Source organism: Saccostrea echinata, unplaced genomic scaffold (assembly GCF_033153115.1).
Source record: "Saccostrea echinata isolate AGI-Se365-2 ecotype Australia unplaced genomic scaffold, CSIRO_AGI_Sech_v1 ptg000052l, whole genome shotgun sequence".
Lineage (NCBI taxonomy): Eukaryota > Metazoa > Mollusca > Bivalvia > Ostreida > Ostreidae > Saccostrea > Saccostrea echinata.
In genome coordinates, this window is record NW_026889801.1 from 8770187 (window position 1) to 8789459 (window position 19273).

The 19273-nt window shown below is 32.2% G+C and overlaps 3 protein-coding genes across 3 annotated transcripts in view; all 3 read left to right on the forward strand.

Annotated features, from left to right (window-relative positions):
• The window catches only part of LOC133203839 (baculoviral IAP repeat-containing protein 2-like), a 267667-nt gene that overhangs the window by 42204 nt on the left and 206190 nt on the right, over positions 1-19273 (forward strand). The gene's annotated exons all lie outside the window — the stretch shown is intronic.
• On the forward strand, positions 2472-5018 carry LOC133204329 (toll-like receptor 4). Its single transcript, XM_061340054.1, has 2 exons — positions 2472-3543; positions 4126-5018. The coding sequence occupies exons 1-2, from the start codon at positions 2472-2474 to the stop codon at positions 5016-5018; spliced, it is 1965 nt and encodes a 654-aa protein (XP_061196038.1).
• Positions 6055-10414, forward strand: LOC133203907 (putative nuclease HARBI1). The gene is made up of 4 exons (XM_061339705.1): positions 6055-6645; positions 7214-7326; positions 7546-7657; positions 9378-10414. The coding sequence occupies exons 1-4, from the start codon at positions 6198-6200 to the stop codon at positions 9767-9769; spliced, it is 1065 nt and encodes a 354-aa protein (XP_061195689.1). The 5' UTR covers positions 6055-6197; the 3' UTR covers positions 9770-10414.

The window sequence follows — 19273 nt, forward strand, 5'->3', positions numbered from 1 at the left end:
TTCATATTTGGATGTTTTACTGTTTATAGACGATAAGGGCTAACTAAGACCTAAGTTGTATGATAAACGTGATGTTTTCGGGTTTTGCGATGTCAACTTTTATTTTTGTTATAATATTCTGTTATCACCTGCATATGCATATGGTGTTTGCGTCTTCCAACTTATTCGATGCTCAAGAGCATGCTCTGAGAAAGATCAATTTTTAAACCGAGACAGCCTACTGACAGAAAAATAGTAGTTATCCAATAAAATAATGTTGTTTATGTGCAGATACCCGATGGACAGGTAATAATGACACTAGAGAGCGTACCTCCCAAGTCGTCATTATGACCACGCCTATCGGGTATCTGCACATAATCTACAATATTATATGGGGTATGTGACTTGTACCTTATTTTAGTAAAAATGATATCTTTAAATTATTCACAAGTAGTGCGAATTTTGACTGACTTGTGCAATTGAAAAAAGTGTCTGTTTTCACAGAGACAAGGTTTTTTTTTTCATTTTTTCCGATTTCAGTCTTTTGTTTTAATTTCAAATATCAAAATTAATTCCGAACCTTTTTTTGAACATAATTTCTATCTCTACTTGTTACCTGTTGTCTATGCTCCTTGTGCAAGGTGGCAGATGGGGTATTCTTTATTTTTACAATAATTTAAAATATTAAATAATGTACAGGATTTAACAATAAATTTCATCTAAAACTGAATTTTTCAAGTACGGGGGTCCTCACTCTTCTTTTTTAAGTGATGTCTTTGATTTGCTTCTTTAACATGTATTATAATGAGTTATTTAAATTTTTAAAAAAAAATTATTAGGACATTTACGGTAATTTGAATAGGGAACCGGTAGCAGCATCCGGTTCGCCATTCAAATAGTCAATAGGGAATAGGGAATAACCTTCTAACTTCTGATTGCCCGTTTTTGATTATGTTACGGGTTTTCTTGGTTGGCTCTCAATAGAACGACATTGGAATCAATTAAGAAATACCAACGATTTCATTACCAAAGAATATTCTCAATAATAAGGTAATGTCTCACTGGTCGTGCGAATAATTTTAGAAAAAAAAAAGGGGGGGTGATAAACCAAGCGATCACTGCACTTGCTTTTCAATTTGTTAACGAGAGGTAAAGTCTAAAATTCAAATTTTTCAATTTATAATGATCGTGTAATGCTTTACATGAAATATAGTTTTCTACTTTAATTCGGTATATCAAGTCCGAATGATTGTTTGATTTTAACAAAAAATGAGCTTTGTTCTTTGAAATGCTATTTTTGTCCCTACTCGATCGGCGGAATTTATAGAAAAAATGCGAGTTATGTACAGACAACTCACACTTGTAACAAACGAAATCACACTTAACTATGGTATGAGTTGATATTACAGGGATTTCAACAACTTCGTTTAAAGTAAGCATTTCGTAAATTCTATGGTCGTTAAAATGACATTGTTACGAAATATAATATATCATGTGGTCGTATTTTGTTTGACATGTTTCATAAGAGTTATTGGGCCTTTGCTTTTATGCTAAATTTGACTAGGACTATTCCTCTACCTGATCGATACATAGGGTTCACGGCCGTTTTGACCCGGCAGCAAGGGATGCTTACATGTACTCCTTCTAGGCACCTGATCCCAGCTCTGGAATTTCCGGGGGTCCGTGTTTTATGCCCTATTCACAGATTTGTATTGTTTATGGAATCTTTATTAAAACGATCACTGTTCTTTATCTTTACCTATTTCATATAAATGACAAAGGTCAGTTTTAACACGATGTATCGGTATTAAAGCACAAAAAATCCACATCATCCTTATAATATAATAGTTCAGTATAACATGGTATATTTGAAAATGCTTATAATGAATTCACGCATAAAGTGAAGTTATTTTTATTTCATGTAGTTTTAAAACATTTTATGAACTTGAAAAATGAAACAAATTTCATTTATGAGGAATCAAAATTCTAAGTCCCTTGTTCTTTGCTATTAGGTCTATTGCGATTCAAAAAAGATTCTATCCTTCTTCAATAAAAGGCAGATCGTTATCAGTAAATAGGTTTATTACTTTGACCATTCAAAACTCTAGATGCATCGCTACTCCAAGGATCATATAAAAATTTCACTTCCATTAATAACAAGATTTATACCTGTGTATATTTTGAAATTTGTACATCAATCGGTTCACCATTTATTTGTCTTTGAAACTCGTCGAGGAAGTTAAGAAAAGCACGAATACTCTTACTTCTTTATTTCCTTAATTGCTTCTTGAATTGTAATTTATAATGTGAGGGAATCTAATTTGAGTTATGATTCTGTTATATTTAAGTGCAAAGTGCAAAAGGTGTTTGTTTATGATCAACTGCGTACATGGAAAATTTGAAGGAAAATGTCTTCAAGAATGGTCTTTAACATTAATTTATTAACAAGTGTCTTGATTTTGTGTTCCATTTCTAAAGAGACATGGAGCCAAATGCAGGTCAATTGTTCATCTGAAGAGAGATGTTTTTGCAGACAGGAAGGATTATTTTACAAAGCTTCTTGTTCCGACCTGTCTTTGCAGCAAATCCCTTTTTTCTCGAAGAATGTGAACTGGATCGACTTGAGCAAAAATAAAATATATTCAATCGATTCGAAAAGAATTCCACAAAATATTGTTGTTCTGAACTTGACAGCAAACTGCATAGAAAATCTTCAGGGTCATCCGTTTGATAATTTGACTAAACTGAAGATTCTTAAGCTAGATTACAATAATAATATAAGTTATACGGAGCTTAATTTCTATGAAGGGATTTTTAAAACTTTGGAGTCATTGCTGGAATTGAATATGAAGAACGCTCCATTTTCAACTGATCATTGGAAATTTCCAGGAAAGGTTATTACAGAGCTAGTTTCTCTGAAAGTTTTGAAAATAAATGGACTTTCAAACATGACTTTCTGTCAGAAGTTAGAGAAATTGCAATATCTTGATATATCAGGACGGGCTGGCAGCTTTTGCTCCATAAGGTATGTGTCAAAAAGTTTCTTTGATAATCTTCCTGCTTTGAGGCATTTGGACATAAGTAATTGCAATATACGTTACATTGAAAAAGGAGTGTTCAGCAAACTTCCAAATCTGTCATTTCTTAATATATCAAATAACCGCGAGATGGGATTTACCGTTTTACCAAATGTCACTAATTCGTTCAACGTAACAAACATCAAAACTTTCATATTTGATTCGATCACCTGCACCACTGGAGTAGGAACAATGCTTAGACATTGTCATCTGCAGAATCTTTACAATACATCTATCGTAGAATTTTCGGGTTCATTTAATCGGCTCGAACAATTTCAGGAAGGTGTTCTAAGAAGTCTACCAAAGTCAATAAAAACGATGAAATTGAAAATGAATAGATTGACTCCAGGAAAATACTTATTTGAATTGAGCCAGCTTACAGGTCTAGAGGTAGTAGATGTTTCACGACAATACGAAGGGTTAACATACCCAACTGTTTGGGCAGATCCTTGTGAAGAAAACCCGGATATTGTGCTAGAGAACGAGTGTACCAGAAATATTCTTCATTCTCAAAAACGTGAACATTTTCAATACAACAATTATAGTTTAGTTGAAAGGACGCATGACCGTATCAACGTATCAAAAACATATGTATCAATATTTTTGCCTCCGAAAGTAAATGAATTTTTCATGCACTCAACTCATATTTATGGAAAAATACGAATGTTTGGCATTCATGCAGAAAATTTGAAGAAAGTTCATATGTATGATAATAGCTTTTACGATTGGGAAGGTTCTGTGTTAGGTGTAGATAATATAACATATTTAGACATTTCTAGTAATCATTGTTATAAAGTAACGGGTTATTTTTTCATCAATTTCCATTCACTCCTCACTCTGAATTTATCAAACAATATCTTGGGTCTATCATTTGCTGATGATTTTGAGGGAAGTATTTTCCAAAGTCAACGTAATCTTAATATTCTTAATATTTCAAATAATCAAATTGAATATCTACCAAGAAAATTTTTTAAACACACAGTTCAAATGAAATCTTTAATCATTCGAAACAATAAACTTTCTGACTTTAACTTACAAGTAAATCATATGAGGAATCTGACATTCTTAGATTTGGCAAACAACAGAATGAGCTCTTTGTCCCAGGCAGCAATGGAATCTATTCAGAAACTACTAGACGAAAGACAAGACACACTTACAATTGATCTTTCAGGGAATGTTTTTACATGTTCGTGCCAGTCTTTAAAGTTTTTAAAGTGGATAGCCCTTAATAAACACACGTTTAAGAATCTTGAAAACTATAAATGTTCCGAAAACGATTTCGCTTTCCAATTTTCCAAATTAGATGATTCTGTTAAAAAACTCACAAGATACTGTAGGTCCTACCTTTCTATATATTTGCCAACTGCAATTGCTTTAACACTAATAATTTGCATATCAGTTGGAGTTGGTGTATATAAATACAAATGGACATTGCGATATATTATATATAAAACCAAAAAGAGATTTCAAAATCGTGGAAATTTCAATAGCAACTTTCAATCAACTGTTCACTATGAATATGACGCCTATATTTCATACTGTGGAAGTGATAGAACTTTTGTGCTATCGGAAATGCATCAACAACTGGAAAATTGCCGTGGTTTAAAGCTGCTCATTCGTGACAAAGTTTTTCTACCTGGTGAGTCTAAATCTACCTGTATTATGGAAGGTTTACAAGAAAGTTGTAAAGCGGTTTGTGTTGTGTCCAAGCGGTATCTGACTTCCAAGTGGAGGGATTATGAACTTAACATGGCAAAAGTTGAAGGCATCAAAGACAGAGGAAGTATTCGTTTTGTAATTCTTATTTTGATGCCAGATGTGTACAAGGGAAGTTATCCAAGTAAAGTAGCAGATTTACTGAAACAGGATTGCTACCTGGAATACCCAGAAAACGAACGAGATTATGAGGAATTCTGGGAAAAATTGATACAAAAAATATCTCAGGATATCTCCGATCTCTAACGGAAATAGAAGTTAAAACCATTTCAAAAAGTGTCTGTTATGATTTTTCGTGATATTTTTTGGTGAAAAATCCAAGGAACAATTTTTTTTCTAATATCAAATAACTATTGACCTGTAGGTTAAACACGTCATTTTCCACCGAATCTTTGTTTACTCTTATTATCCAGGATGGTTGTTCACAATTTCCTTCAAAAAAAATTTTTTTTCGTTAACAAAATATTAATTTAGACTGTTTTTATCAATAAAATTCTTCTCAATTAACGTTAACTATCAAACCAAAAATTATGATGTCTATATATTAACGAGAGATGGCATCTTGTTATAATCAATATCTGTCTTGCACGTAAGTACGCCGTCTAACGTCATGAAATATTTCTAAGCAAGCATTTAATCAAAATAGAACTGCGGAATTGGAAAACATAAGATTTTTTAAAACGGGTGAACACTGTATTACATAATAGTATTACTTGTGGCAATGTGGAAAATTCCACTATGATTTTTTTTTTTTTTTTTTTAAATTTAACAAATTATGTAAGAAATCTAATAAAACGTGCATGTTTTTTTTTTATTTCATTTGATTTGTATAATTTAGATTAATCTTCCACTTACAGGGTGATAGTATGTTATCATCTTCCCTGAATGGAACATGTTTAAATAATATTTTTGAGAAATAAAACTTGTACATTATTTAATGAATTTATGTAAATTTAAATTAAGAATAAAAACATTTTTGCTAGATATTGTTTTTCTATGTTTTGTTTTGTATTGAGGAAGGCATTTCACATCATCTCCATCATTTCCAGTTCCGTCATCCGAATTAAATTCTTAAGGAATTCATCGAAAATGATGGCTATCATTTACAAATGAATCATATTTGTAGAATGCGACGCAAAAATATCAGATTCACTTGTCAAGTGATCATGTTACATCATCATCATTTAATAAACAATTAACAATCCACAAGGAATCTTATTTTTATGACTCCAGGCTCCGGGATCATGAAACTGCCTTAAGTCTTAAGTCAGACTTAACTCCAAAAATTTGCACTTAAAATTTAAGATTGTTCTTAAAGTGGATCACAAAAAAATGACTTAGAGTTAAGACTGGAATTTTGTCTTAAATTTTAAGACTGCTCATGGGCAGTCTTAAGTTTTAAGATTGATCTTAAGTTCTTTCAAAATGGCCGCTGTTGTTGGTTTCTTGAGACGTGTTCAAGGGGGAAATGTTGATACTGTCCGGCGAAGACGGCGTCTCCCTCGCCCCAGGCTTTTCAGGGATCGGTTGAATCCACTGGACCTCCGAACAGATGACGAGTTGTTCGAGAGATATCGTTTTCGCCGCCCTACGATAATGTTTATTTACGACACCATTCAGGACAGAATAACCCATCCTACCAAGAGATCGTTGGCCCTTCCAGCGATGATTCAGCTGCTGGTTTTCCTCCGGTTTGTGGCTACGGGGGCCTTCCATCAACTTGTGGGGGATGCCATCCACATCTCCAAAGCCACGGCAGGACGATGCATCCGCAGGGTGGCATCTGCAATAGCGAATGTTGCTGGCCGTTTTATTCGCTTTCCTTCTGGACAGGATGCCACCAACGTAAAGAGAATGTTTCATGCTATCGCAGGTAAGAATCCATGGCTTTTCACTTACACATGTTTTCGAGAACTTCGCATTGAAAACAAACAACAGCGCCCCCTTGAATCAGTAAACACGTTTCGTTCTATAAGCATTTCGGTTCTACCTTTTCGACCCATATCTCAAGTCACTGTTTTAAATGCATTTATGTATCTCTTACATCTAAGAAAAAAATAAGGATCCCTCGAACATTATCAATTGTAATCATTATATATATGTGTGTTTTAGTGAGTGTGTAGTGTTACTAAATTACATGTATATATACAATATGTGACAGAAAAGGGGGGTGGGTGGGGGGTAACTCCAAAATCAGTCATATTGTACTTTGAAATCTTTACTATTCTACTCTTCATAACTTTATTATCATGTTCAGTAAATAATTAATCCTATTTTGATATGTTCATAACTATAACTTCTGTATGATTTTAAAAATAAAAAGGGAATCAGATATCATCAAAAGGTATATATATTTACTCACACAAACAAATTGAAAACTTATGATATTTGCTGCTATTGGCCTGATGAAAATATTAATCTATGAAATCTATTTATTGTAGGGTTCCCTGGTGTCTTGGGATGTGTTGATGGTACTTTTATCCGCATCCAAACTCCTACTGAAAATGAGCCTGATTATGTGAATAGAAAAGGATATCATTCTTTAAATGTCATGGTAATTGTTTTTTGATTAAAAATGATTTTAAATTAAAAAAAAAACATTAAAAGAGCTAAATAAGCTTTCAATGATTTAAATTTAGAAATAAAGTAGGCAATAAATCCGCTTATATGTGAATCCATCACAATCATTGACTTTAAAGATAAATAACATGCATGTATTATGAAAATTAAATTTACAAACAATAAATTAATGTTTAATTTGATCATATATCAGATGACCTGTGATGCTAATTTTATGGTGACCAACTGTGTTGCCAAGTGGCCAGGATCTTGTCATGATTCAAGGGTTTTCCGAGAAAGTGTTCTCTGTCAGCAGTTTGAGAATGGTAAATAATATCACATGCAGTTAATTTTAACTGAATTTTGATGGAATATTATTACTTAACTGTGATATTCCTATACCTCCCTGAAGATATATATGTAATAAGTATAAGAAAAATATGGCAAATAAAACAAAACTAAATAAGGAACAGGAAAACAAGAGGCCCAGGGGCCACATCGCTCACCTGAGCACTATGGCTAGGAAAAAGCAGAAATCAGTTCAGTCTTGAAAGGTTGAAAAGTTTGAATAAAAAAGTGGTTCGGGGGGAGGGGGGGGTGTCATAAATTGAACAAATTTGAATCTACATTATCTGAGGATGCTTCCATTTAAATATGACCAATCATGGCTTTGCTGTTCTTGAGAAGAAGATTTTTAAAGATTTAACCTATATATTCCTATGTAAAACTTTGATCGCCCATTGTGGCCCCACCCGACCCCCGGGGGTCATGATTTGAAGAAACTTGAATCTACACTATCTGAGGATGCTACCATATAAATATGACCAATCATGGTTTTGCTGTTCTTGAGAAGAAGATTTTTAAAGATTATTCCTATATATTCCTATGTAAAACTTTGATTGCCCATTGTGGCCCCACCCGACCCCCGGGGGTCATGATTTGAACAAACTTGAATCTACACTATCTGAGGATGCTACCATATAAATATGACCAATCATGGTTTTGCTGTTCTTGAGAAGAAGATTTTTAAAGATTATTCATATATATTCCTATGTAAAACTTTGATCGCCCATTGTGGCCCCACCCGACCCCCGGGGGTCATGATTTGAACAAACTTGAATCTACATTATCTGAGGATGCTACCATATAAATATGACCAATCATGGCTTTGCTGTTCTTGAGAAGAAGATTTTTAAGGATTTTTCCTATATATTCCTATGTAAAACTTTGATCGCCCATTGTGGCCCCACCCGATCCCCGGGGGTCATGATTTGAACAAACTTGAATCTACACTACCTGAAGATGCCTTCATGTAAATATGACCAATCATGGCTTTGCTGTTCTTGAGAAGAAGATTTTTAAAGATTTTTCCTATATATTCCTATGTAAAACTTTGATCGCCCATTGTGGCCCCACCCAACTCCCGGGGGTCATGATTTGAACAAACTTGAATCTACACTACCTGAGGATGCTTCCACATAAGTTTCATATTTTCAAGCCCAGTGGTTCTTGAGAAGAAGATTTTTTAATGATGCCATTAATTTTTCACGAATTCTTAATTATCTCCCCTTGGAAGAAGGCGCGGCCCTTCATTTGAACAAACTTGAATCCCCTTTACCCAAGGATACTTTGTGGCAAGTTTGGTTGAAATTGGCCCAGTAGTTCTGGAGAAGAAGATGAAAATGTGAAAAGTTTACAACAACGACGACGCCAACGCCAACGACGACGACAGACAACGGACAAATTTTGATCAGAAAAGCTCACTTGAGCCTTTGGCTCAGGTGAGCTAAAAACTGTAATGTTTATCAGTAATTATATGTACTAACATAAAGTAGATTTAAGGTATTTTTTTTTCAAATGATAAAGTCATATGGCCCATAAAGGCCAGACAATAAACGCAATTTGAGTTTTAGTATATGTACATGTAGTTAAAATATTTTCAACATCTGCTGAATCATACTGAAATCTTCGTCATTTTGCTTTCCAGACCTTTTAGTAATTCTGAATTTATTTTTTTTTTAATATATTAATTTCATGATTTTTCAGGTCAGCATAATGGTATACTTTTGGGGGACTCCGGGTACCCTTGTCGGACATATCTAATGACGCCTTACAACAATACCAATGATGTCAGGTACAGAGAGCGATACAACAGTGCACTGTGTAGAACACGAGTCCTTATCGAGCAGACATACGGCATACTAAAGAGAAGATTCCCTTGCCTTTCCATTGGCCTTAGAACAAGCCCAGAAAGAGCCTGTCAGTATGTGATAACCTGTGTTGTCCTGCATAACATAGGGATCCTGAGGCAAGATATTGTGTCCCTTGACCCACGTGACCTAATCATAGCCGGCCCAGATGTGGATGAGATCAATCACGGTAACAACAATGGTTTTGGATACAGAGAACTCATTGCCAGACAATGTTTTGATTACTAATTAATATCTCAGGCCATTCTCTTCTTAATTCATGAGAAACTAGGAAAGAATAATAATTTATAACTTGTTCAGTTCTTACATAATATACAGTCATAATCACAAAGCAGAAGTCATTTATAAATTTATACTGCTTGCAGTTTATTTAATGTTTTCTCCCAATATCAGTTAAATCACACAGTGCACTGTTGTATCACTCTCTGTACCTAGTACATCATTGGTATTGTTGTAAGGTTACAAACATACCATTACATTTCAGTATGTATCTGTCAGTGTGATAAATCATTATTATTAATAGTAATATTCTGTGTTCGTTTTAGCAATTATTACAACTACCAGTATATGAAATATATTTACCTTAATAGTTCTACCAGTATATTATATTCCGTTATTTACATGTAGTTATAATAAGGAAATTTCCCTTTATTTGTGGTTCCTATTATATAAGATTTATGAAGACTGGAGCCCCCTTTAAGCAGCTTAAGGCTGAGGTTAAAGTAAGTCAAACTCAAAGGTCAAGGTCATGAATTCAAAAGTGCTGATACCCAAAGAAAGGTCTTGTAAAAATAATTCATGTGTGAATCATGAAAGCCCTAGCTAGCTATCACCAGCCTTCAGAAGTTATAGCCGAGGTGGGTTATTTTTATTAAAGATAGGTTACACTTAAAGGTCAAGGTCATGAGGTCATAAATGAAAGAAAGGTCTTGTTATAATGAATATTCATCTTAAATATGAAAACCATACCACCTCCATTCATAAGTTATGAAGTTAAAATTTTTGGCGACACAGCCAGTCAGACATATTCTATATACTCCTAAATATTTTATTATAGGGCATAAAAATTATTCCCTCTCTATATCTCATCTCATATTTCTTGAAAGCAGCAAGTGTCAATATGGATTGTCTTGCAGTGTAGTATTTTTCTTTTTCTTTTTTTTTTTGTGACACTCTGTGAGTCATTCTATGAGACACAAGATACTTATAATGAAAATAAAACAAATTTATTGCAATGAAAGCAATGATAATAATATGATTGCTTAACTTTCCTTCAACATTAACAATGCAGTAAAATATCAACTACCCACAAATGACACATGAGGGAAAAAATGTGTAACTTAATAATGTAAAAAAAATTTGATTTTCATGAAGTTAATTAATAATCTTGCATTTTGAACTGAATTATGAAAAAAAAAATTGGCCCAAATCAATTTGATTATTCGTGTATATGCAACATATTAGTTTGTAAAGTTTATCCTTCATTGTTGTGTCTATTTCATAACAATTTAGTTAAACAGTTTCTAAATGGATGCATGATGAAGTTCAATTTACAATTAACATGCACCAATGCATTGTACTTTATTTTATATTTCAAATGCATTAAATGTACTTTAATTATTTTATATTTCAATAAGAGAAATATTCTAATTAAATTCAGTGCAATTTTTTTTTAGCACATGCATGCTTATGCATGACTGCGTAAAGGGAAACAACTCTTGACTTTAAAATGGGATATTTTGCAATGTATTGATAAGCACCTTATGTTTTTTACATAACCTAAAGCATCACCATTGTCATATTGTTTTGACTATCAATGTGTATGGGCATTTTTTAAAGTTAAATTGTCATCCAAACAAAACAATAATAATTATATGAAAGATGTTCAAATAAAAAAATTACAAGATAAATGATAACAATTAATAGCAAATTAAAGCTTATTCAATATTACCATTTGTTTCTGACATATGTACAGTATATGAAATTGTACTCAGTGATAATAACTTGTATATTTTTTCTTAAAATAACAACTTTTAGAAAATATACCACTAAAGATTTAACAATTTCAAAGAACAGAAAATGATGGGAATTAATTATACTGTATTTATAAACATGTACAACATCTGTTAAATTAAAAAAAACAAACTGGAAAATTGTGAATTTTATTATACATATATCATGTTAGTTGATTGTCAGTGATATCAATGCTCAATGAAGGATTTTAGAAAACACTGAATATGTCTTATTGCTTTTTTTAAACTTTGATACTTGAATCAAAAGCTGAATTGATATAACATATGGCTTATTGTATAAGACTCAGTTTTTCTTTCCATTTGATAGAAGCAAATTTTAAAGAAAATTGTCAAGAAAAACAAAAACATATACATCATAGATACTAAAATGTAATTTGAACAAAAAGAGTGGACTGAATCAACAACAAGAATTACCAATATTTCAAAGCAGTAAATGATGGATTTAGTATGTATACAATTTGTCTGTAAATCCAAAAAAGTACAAATATAGTATTTATAGTATTGCAACATCAGAGAGAGAAGAAATGCATATAATAAAGATGAATGGTAAAGAACTAAAGATACATGCAGTTCTCTACTTTTAACTTTTTAGAAATTTTTACTGCAGGTGGTAAGGCATAAATATTTGAAAAATGCCATGAAAAGTTTAAATGTATGCAAGTATACAGTCACTATCATTCATAAATTAGGAACCTCTATAAACTGCATACTAATGAGGTCTGATTCTATGGTATACTTTTATTCTTACAATCACACTGAATTATGAAATTGATACAGCGTGCAAGCAGTGTAGAGTTAAAATACATTAGGTATTGATAAATTTTGTAACAAAAACTACAACTAGAATAATGACATGATCATTATTGATGCAGAAGATACTCTTTTATACATATCCACAAGAAAACCCTTTTTTACCAGTACTAGTGATTATACTGCAGTTAATTGTTATAACAGTAGTACAGTAATACAATGCCACTTGTCAAAAATTTTATCAATATATTGATTGCTATTAATGTGTTAAACAAATTTAATAATGCAAAGTCATAGATCCTAAATTCTACAAAGAAGAATAAAACATTCAGTGAATTATTATAGCAAATGCACATACTTATGAGAAACCAATTATAGCATGTACGTAGATACAAAATATCATAATGATGTCATAATGTTTGGAAATACACATACAGTATGAGAATAATTGGATGGATGTTATCAATGTGTAAAGAATACATTTTACATACTTAATAAATTTAATTTGACCACAGAGACACTTAATTATCAGCCAGAGGACAGGAAAGAAGAAGGCAAAATAAAAGTTAAAAGTTTACAGACAGATATAGACAGACTGACGCCAGACAAATTGTGATCAGAAAAGCTCATAAGAATTAACTATGATGTTATACGTCACAACAAATGTATCAACACCCAAGCATTACTGCTCCCATTACAGTAATACAAATAGCTAAAGGCATGCATTGCAGCTTTGTAATACATGGACGTTGATACATCTGTTGTGATGTCAGGCACATCGCACATGCAAAAACCAGTGTATTTGTTAGTACGTATTCAAAAAAATTTACATTTCATTCATAAGGTGTTCGAAATTGAAAAAGGGATCTTTCTGTTTAATTTTTAACATTACATGCTGTTTCTGAAGATGGACAAGCTGTTGTTGTTCTTTTATAAGCTTTCTTCTTTCTTTGATGTTGATTAGTTCTTCTTGAAGAAGCATTTCTGGTGTAACTTTCAAATGAAGCTCTGTTGATGAAGTGGTAGATGTGGAGGGCAGAGGCTGTGTTTGTGGTAACAAATGCTCAAGCTGAGTGGTCTCACTAGTCAAATCAAATTCATGCAAGGCATGGTTGTCATCCAAGAAATCCACATTTCTAAATTTTTGAATTATTTGTGCATAAATAATTTACCCAACTTTAAATAAATATTATCTTATCTTATCTGAAGAGCTATTTTCTGACTATGGGCTATTCCAGGAAAAATTGTATGGGGGGGTTGGAAGGCACTTTTATTTTTACCCCACCACCCATACATTTTTAATTACCCTCTACCCCACCCCCCATCAATTTAAAATTGCTTTTGATACAACCACCCATCTAAATTTAAAAAAAATTGTGTCCCATATATATATGCAATAAAATTTTATGTACTTTTTCAGCTATTGTAATTTATCTGACTTCGAATGAGTGTTGGGTTTTGACATCTATCCAACCAGGACGGTTTTACAAAAGAACTTATGACTAAGATCAAAATGTTATCAATTACCGGTATGATACCTTAATAAGGCGCGAGACTTCCACAACAACCAAGTTCATCGTGCCCGATGTTAATTTATACTAGGAAAAAAATATTTTGATATATAAACACTGAGAAATTTGAAAGGCGTCTAATTTTTACTGAACAATTAATTAGTTCACTACAATTTATTTCACTTTCTTTTTCTTCTTTTTTTACTTTTTTAACCGCATATGATTTGCATGGAAAATCGCCCCCCCCCCTTAAAAAAAACAACAGGAAAAAAGGTGCAAAGGCTTCTAAATAATAAGTATTCTAGCTTTAATTTCAAACCAGTAAAACTTAAGATCCTTCCCTCAAAACTGCTGACATTAATTGCCTCGCACACATCTCCCTGGGGAAAAATCACAGATAAACGCTAATTCCGCTTTTATTGAGTTCGCTCTAAAACTAGAATGCGTACCTTTTCTTGGCATGAGGTGCCTCTATCACTAAAGAATTGATATCTATTTAGATAAACAACATTATGTTTGACCAAGACACATAATTTGGTGAAAAATGCGAAAATGTTTAACTTTCAGTTCAATAAAATTTTTTTGTAATGTTTTAGAAATATACAAATAAATACAAATATTTATTGGCACAAACACAATTACAATAATTGGCAAAGGCACAACACATTATAAGAAGTTTATATATGAAGTTTTGTTAATTTAAAGTTTCTGGGAAACATTTTTCAGATTCTATTTTAACATTTTACACAATAAGAATTTCCTAATCAGACATTAAATTGAAAGAAATATTGAAAAATTCCCATGCTTTTATTTTCTTTATTCATTCATTTATTTTTTTTTTTTTTTTTTTATTATTATTCTTTTTTTTGGAGGGGGGGGGGGGGGAGAAAATTTGTTTAATCTTAAAATCTCTTGGGCATGTACAGTTATATAATCAATATTATTTTAATTATTACTTATAAACTTAAATATCTTAACACAGTACATCTAATATTTTTATGTACTTATAAATTCTCAGAAGAGCATCATATCTTTCTGTTTGATGTTCTGGTATTTCTTCTTTATTTCATTCACATCTCTGGAGGAACTAAATGTACTTCCACTACGGAAAAAAAAACATGAATCTATTTAACAAACTATAAGAATTTAATATTTCTGTTAACCAGTTGTGGTTAATTTTTAATATTTTATTTTCCATAATAAAGAATACATACATGTACTCATGTAGATACTTTGGAATATCTATTTATAGCTTTCGGGTTTCCCCTTCTGTGTATTTTGCTTTTCTACTAAATTGCATACAATATTTTAAAATCTTGAGACTACTGTATCTTGTATATGCATGAGTTATTTGCTTAAAATCAGCTGTTATAATGCACAGTCCGAGTTTTTAAGTTCGTTAGTGGTTGTGCTTTCGTATAATCACAACTAGGCCTATATATAACTGCATTACTGATAGTATGAACACCGTTGAAACTGCCACAGTCAAGTAGATTTTTAAGACATCATTGGTTTTCTTTTCAATTAGTTTTCATCAAAGTTTTATTTTGTGGCAATGCATAATGATTTGGGGAAAGTGTGGTATGTCAACACTTACGCATTGATTAGGTCAGTGACCTCTTTCCAGGCCTTTGTCTTATCAACAGAAGTCCTCCCTGACCCGTCTAATTTTCCGAAGAGTACCTTCTCCCTCTTCTGTACTTCCTCCACTAATGTAATCTCGTCCCTGGGGTCCCAGTTACTTTTTCTTGATCGTTTTTTGGGAGTTTCTGCATCCATTGCGTAACTAATGTAAGCAGACGAAAATTGTATCTCCAAAACATTGGAGAGTTCCACATTTACCGTATACGCTCTAAACACCGCGTGAGTTACTATGACAATAAAGGGTTTTTTAACTAAGACAAATCTTAACTAAGTTTTTGCTAAGATCGTTTTGTGATCCACTTAAGTAAGCGATCTTAGCTAAGTCTAAATCTTAAATTTAAGTCAAAAGTCTGACTTAAATTTAAGACAGTTTCATGATCCCGGAGCCAGTATTTTTTTTTTCATCAGTTAAACTATGTCTAATACCCTCAAGAAATTGTGTTGAGTGGACTCTGACTCCAATACTAAATTAATTCAATCGCTCATTTTTATCACTTGATGCATGTTGGTGTACTTCTCTTAATAGTTATACATGTGCCCATGAACCTAATTGATTTATGAATTTACCATTATGCGACGCTGCATTATTGACCTTCAAAGGTTCTGATTAACTTTTAACAGTTTTATTTCAACAAAGCTGAGATTTATGCAATTTTTTCACTTCATACAAGATTACTAGTGATTGAATAAATATTAATGTTAGGTTTCTATTGGATATGCAAGTAGACCATTCCGTTGACATGAACTAAAGTCCACACCTTTTAAATAAACTTGGTTCAATATATTTTATTTTTTTCATTCCAAATATTGTTGAATTATATAAATTGTAAATAAATATTTTCAATAGGGTTAATTATGAACATACTGTGAATTGTACATGCATTTTTTTTTACCAAAATGAATGAACAATTCTATTCAAAGTACATGTACTTTTTGTGGAAAATAGTATATAAAAATGCATATATTAATAAAACATCCATACAATATAAGTCAAAGCAACACATGTCCTGATAAAGGTAATACGAGAAGGAGAACATTTACTTAAAATATCGTAAGTAAAACAGATTCTCTTTCCTCCTAATCGAATTTTTCCAGGAAGAATACAATGCATTATCCATCTGTGGATTACAATTTGTATTTCAAATGTTTGTCTTAGCACATCGTGTTATTTCACATTTTATTCGGTTGACTTTTCAAATTCTTTGAAGTTCTTATTTAAATGGGGCATTTATTTATGAAACAAATACTTAGCAACATTTTCTTGATCAGTGATTACATGATGAAATATAATATTGCTAAAACGCTGTCTTGTTCATTCATATGCAATTGAGCCTTATTTCATGCAGTTCAAAATATATTCTAATACATAATTGTACTTCAAAATATATTCTAAAACATAATTTCCGCCGAAACATGGCTGAAGTATTGCCGACTCGGCGTTAAACAATAAACAATCAATCAATCAATCTAAAACATAATTTGACTTGAAGCAAATATTTATTGTTATTGTTATTACAAAACACATTCAACCGAGGTCCTGTTTCGCAGGAGGTGCTGGCACGAAATGGATACCTTACTGCTAGATGGCCCTGAGTGCCGAGTATAGGTCTAAATTTAAAGCCCTCCACTGACAAGTGGTGGCGTCTCCATATGAGTGAAAAATTCTCGAGAGGGACGTTTAGCAACAAAGACAAAGGAATAAAACACATCATTTTCCTTTTTTTCCAATTCCCGAACAAATTAATATATTTGTATTTATCAAATCTTTAACTTTTAAAAGGTTTTACTTTCAGTAAGAACTGGTGCCATAAAATCGCAACCGATATTTTCTAGATTAAAAGGAAACACTCTTCTGTGCTAGATTTATTGCAGAAATGTCACTGGAAGGTCCTGGCCCAAAGACTATAATATGAGAACAAATTACATGTAAGTAAAGACTTAGATATTACATCCTGATTTTCATTTAACAAACACGTTGGCATTATCTGTAAATACAAAAACATGATGATAATTTTGTCAAAAATTTTGACGGTTAAGGAAGGAATTATGTAACGTAACAAGAAAAAAATATTCATTTACCACAAAGAAACAACAAAAGTTTTTAATTAATAAGATAAATTGATGTTTCTTATCACCTTCTTCCTGTTTCAATGATTCTTGAGTATTTGGAATGTTAGATCTATTATACAGAGGTGAAACCATCAATCTCCTTGAGAAGGTACGTATTGTCGTTCTGTACATATTGTCGCTGGTGACAATACATGTGTGTACCTTTCCTCACTATAGCTATTCATACATATTGTTACTAGCGGCAATATGTACCGAAACGAGCCTTTTTTTCTCCTCTGAATGGATGACAAAATGTGCAGTCAAAATCGACACATATTTAGTCGGCAACTGTATGTACTGTGAACATTTGCACATTTTGTCGCCAATATATTGTTTTAAAGAAAATTAACTATGGTCTATAACAGAGAGACTGTCACACATAAAAAGAGAGAGAGGCTATGGCAGATAGGATAGGAAACAAGCAATAATATAGGAGGGAAATTTTTTGGTCAAAAAACTCTGTCCAGGCTCGATGTACTCCGGTACGGTATGCCAAGATACGGGAGTTATGGATTTATCTGATTAATATTAATAATGTATATATTTTGAAATTGAATGTTGACTTTTGTGTTCATAAGAAACAATGATCTGGATTATACTTTTTTGTAATTTGTACGTTTACCGATATTATCAGTAGTCTTGATGAGAGAGAGAGATTCCTGACCTTTTATCAATTGATATGAACCATGTTATTTGCACTATTCTCCTCTTCATATTATTTCGTGTACAAATTTATATTAAATGTAGCGTTCATTGTAGTTGGAAAACTGACAAATTAGCGAACTCATGAAACTAAATTTATTGTTTTCGATATCATTATCATCATCATGCATATTTCTGAAATCATATAGTTGAGCGACAATATGTGCAGTTGAGGTAGGCACAAATTGGTTCAAGCAACAATTTGTACATGATTGTATAATTTTTCAGCCGGCAACAATATGTACCAATGGACGACAATGTGTACCATCATAACCGCGCTGCATGATAGCCTTCAACACACGTCTGTGTGATTTACTCACCAATTATATTCACAAAACTACAAAAAAATTCCTAAACAACCCTTACTGTGGAGCAACAATTTGTGTAGTGAAGGAAGGTATATAATGTCGCCAGTGACAATATATACATATATGTATGGTTTTAAGCCGGCGACAAAATGTGTCGATTGACGACAATATATGCAGTGATCTGAGGGTAGGTGCATATATTGTCGACGACGACAATATGACTGTACAAGAACGACAATATGGCCCCTCACACTCCTTTCTTTTTTATTGCTACCTTTATTCCAGTAAATTGATCTATTATGGAGAATACCTTACAAATATTCTATATTCTGAAAAGCAGTCTTCAGAAGAACTGAGAATTGGATGAACTTAATGTTAACAATGGTTTTGGAATGGTTTTGGAAAATACCTATTTCTTTTAATGAAAGCTCAGAAAATACACTATCATTCATTTAGAGTTTAAGTATATTAAATGCAAATACATGTGTATCTAAAAAAAAAAAAAAAAAAAAAAAAAAACAAACAAAAAAAAAAAAAAAAAACAATAATTTATAGCTTTACGATTTTTTAATTCGGTTCAGTATTTCCAATTCACAAATCGCAAAAAACAACTGCACAATGTATTTTTTTTTTTTCAAATTTTATAAGCAGTCTAATTTCAAATTACAAGAGTGT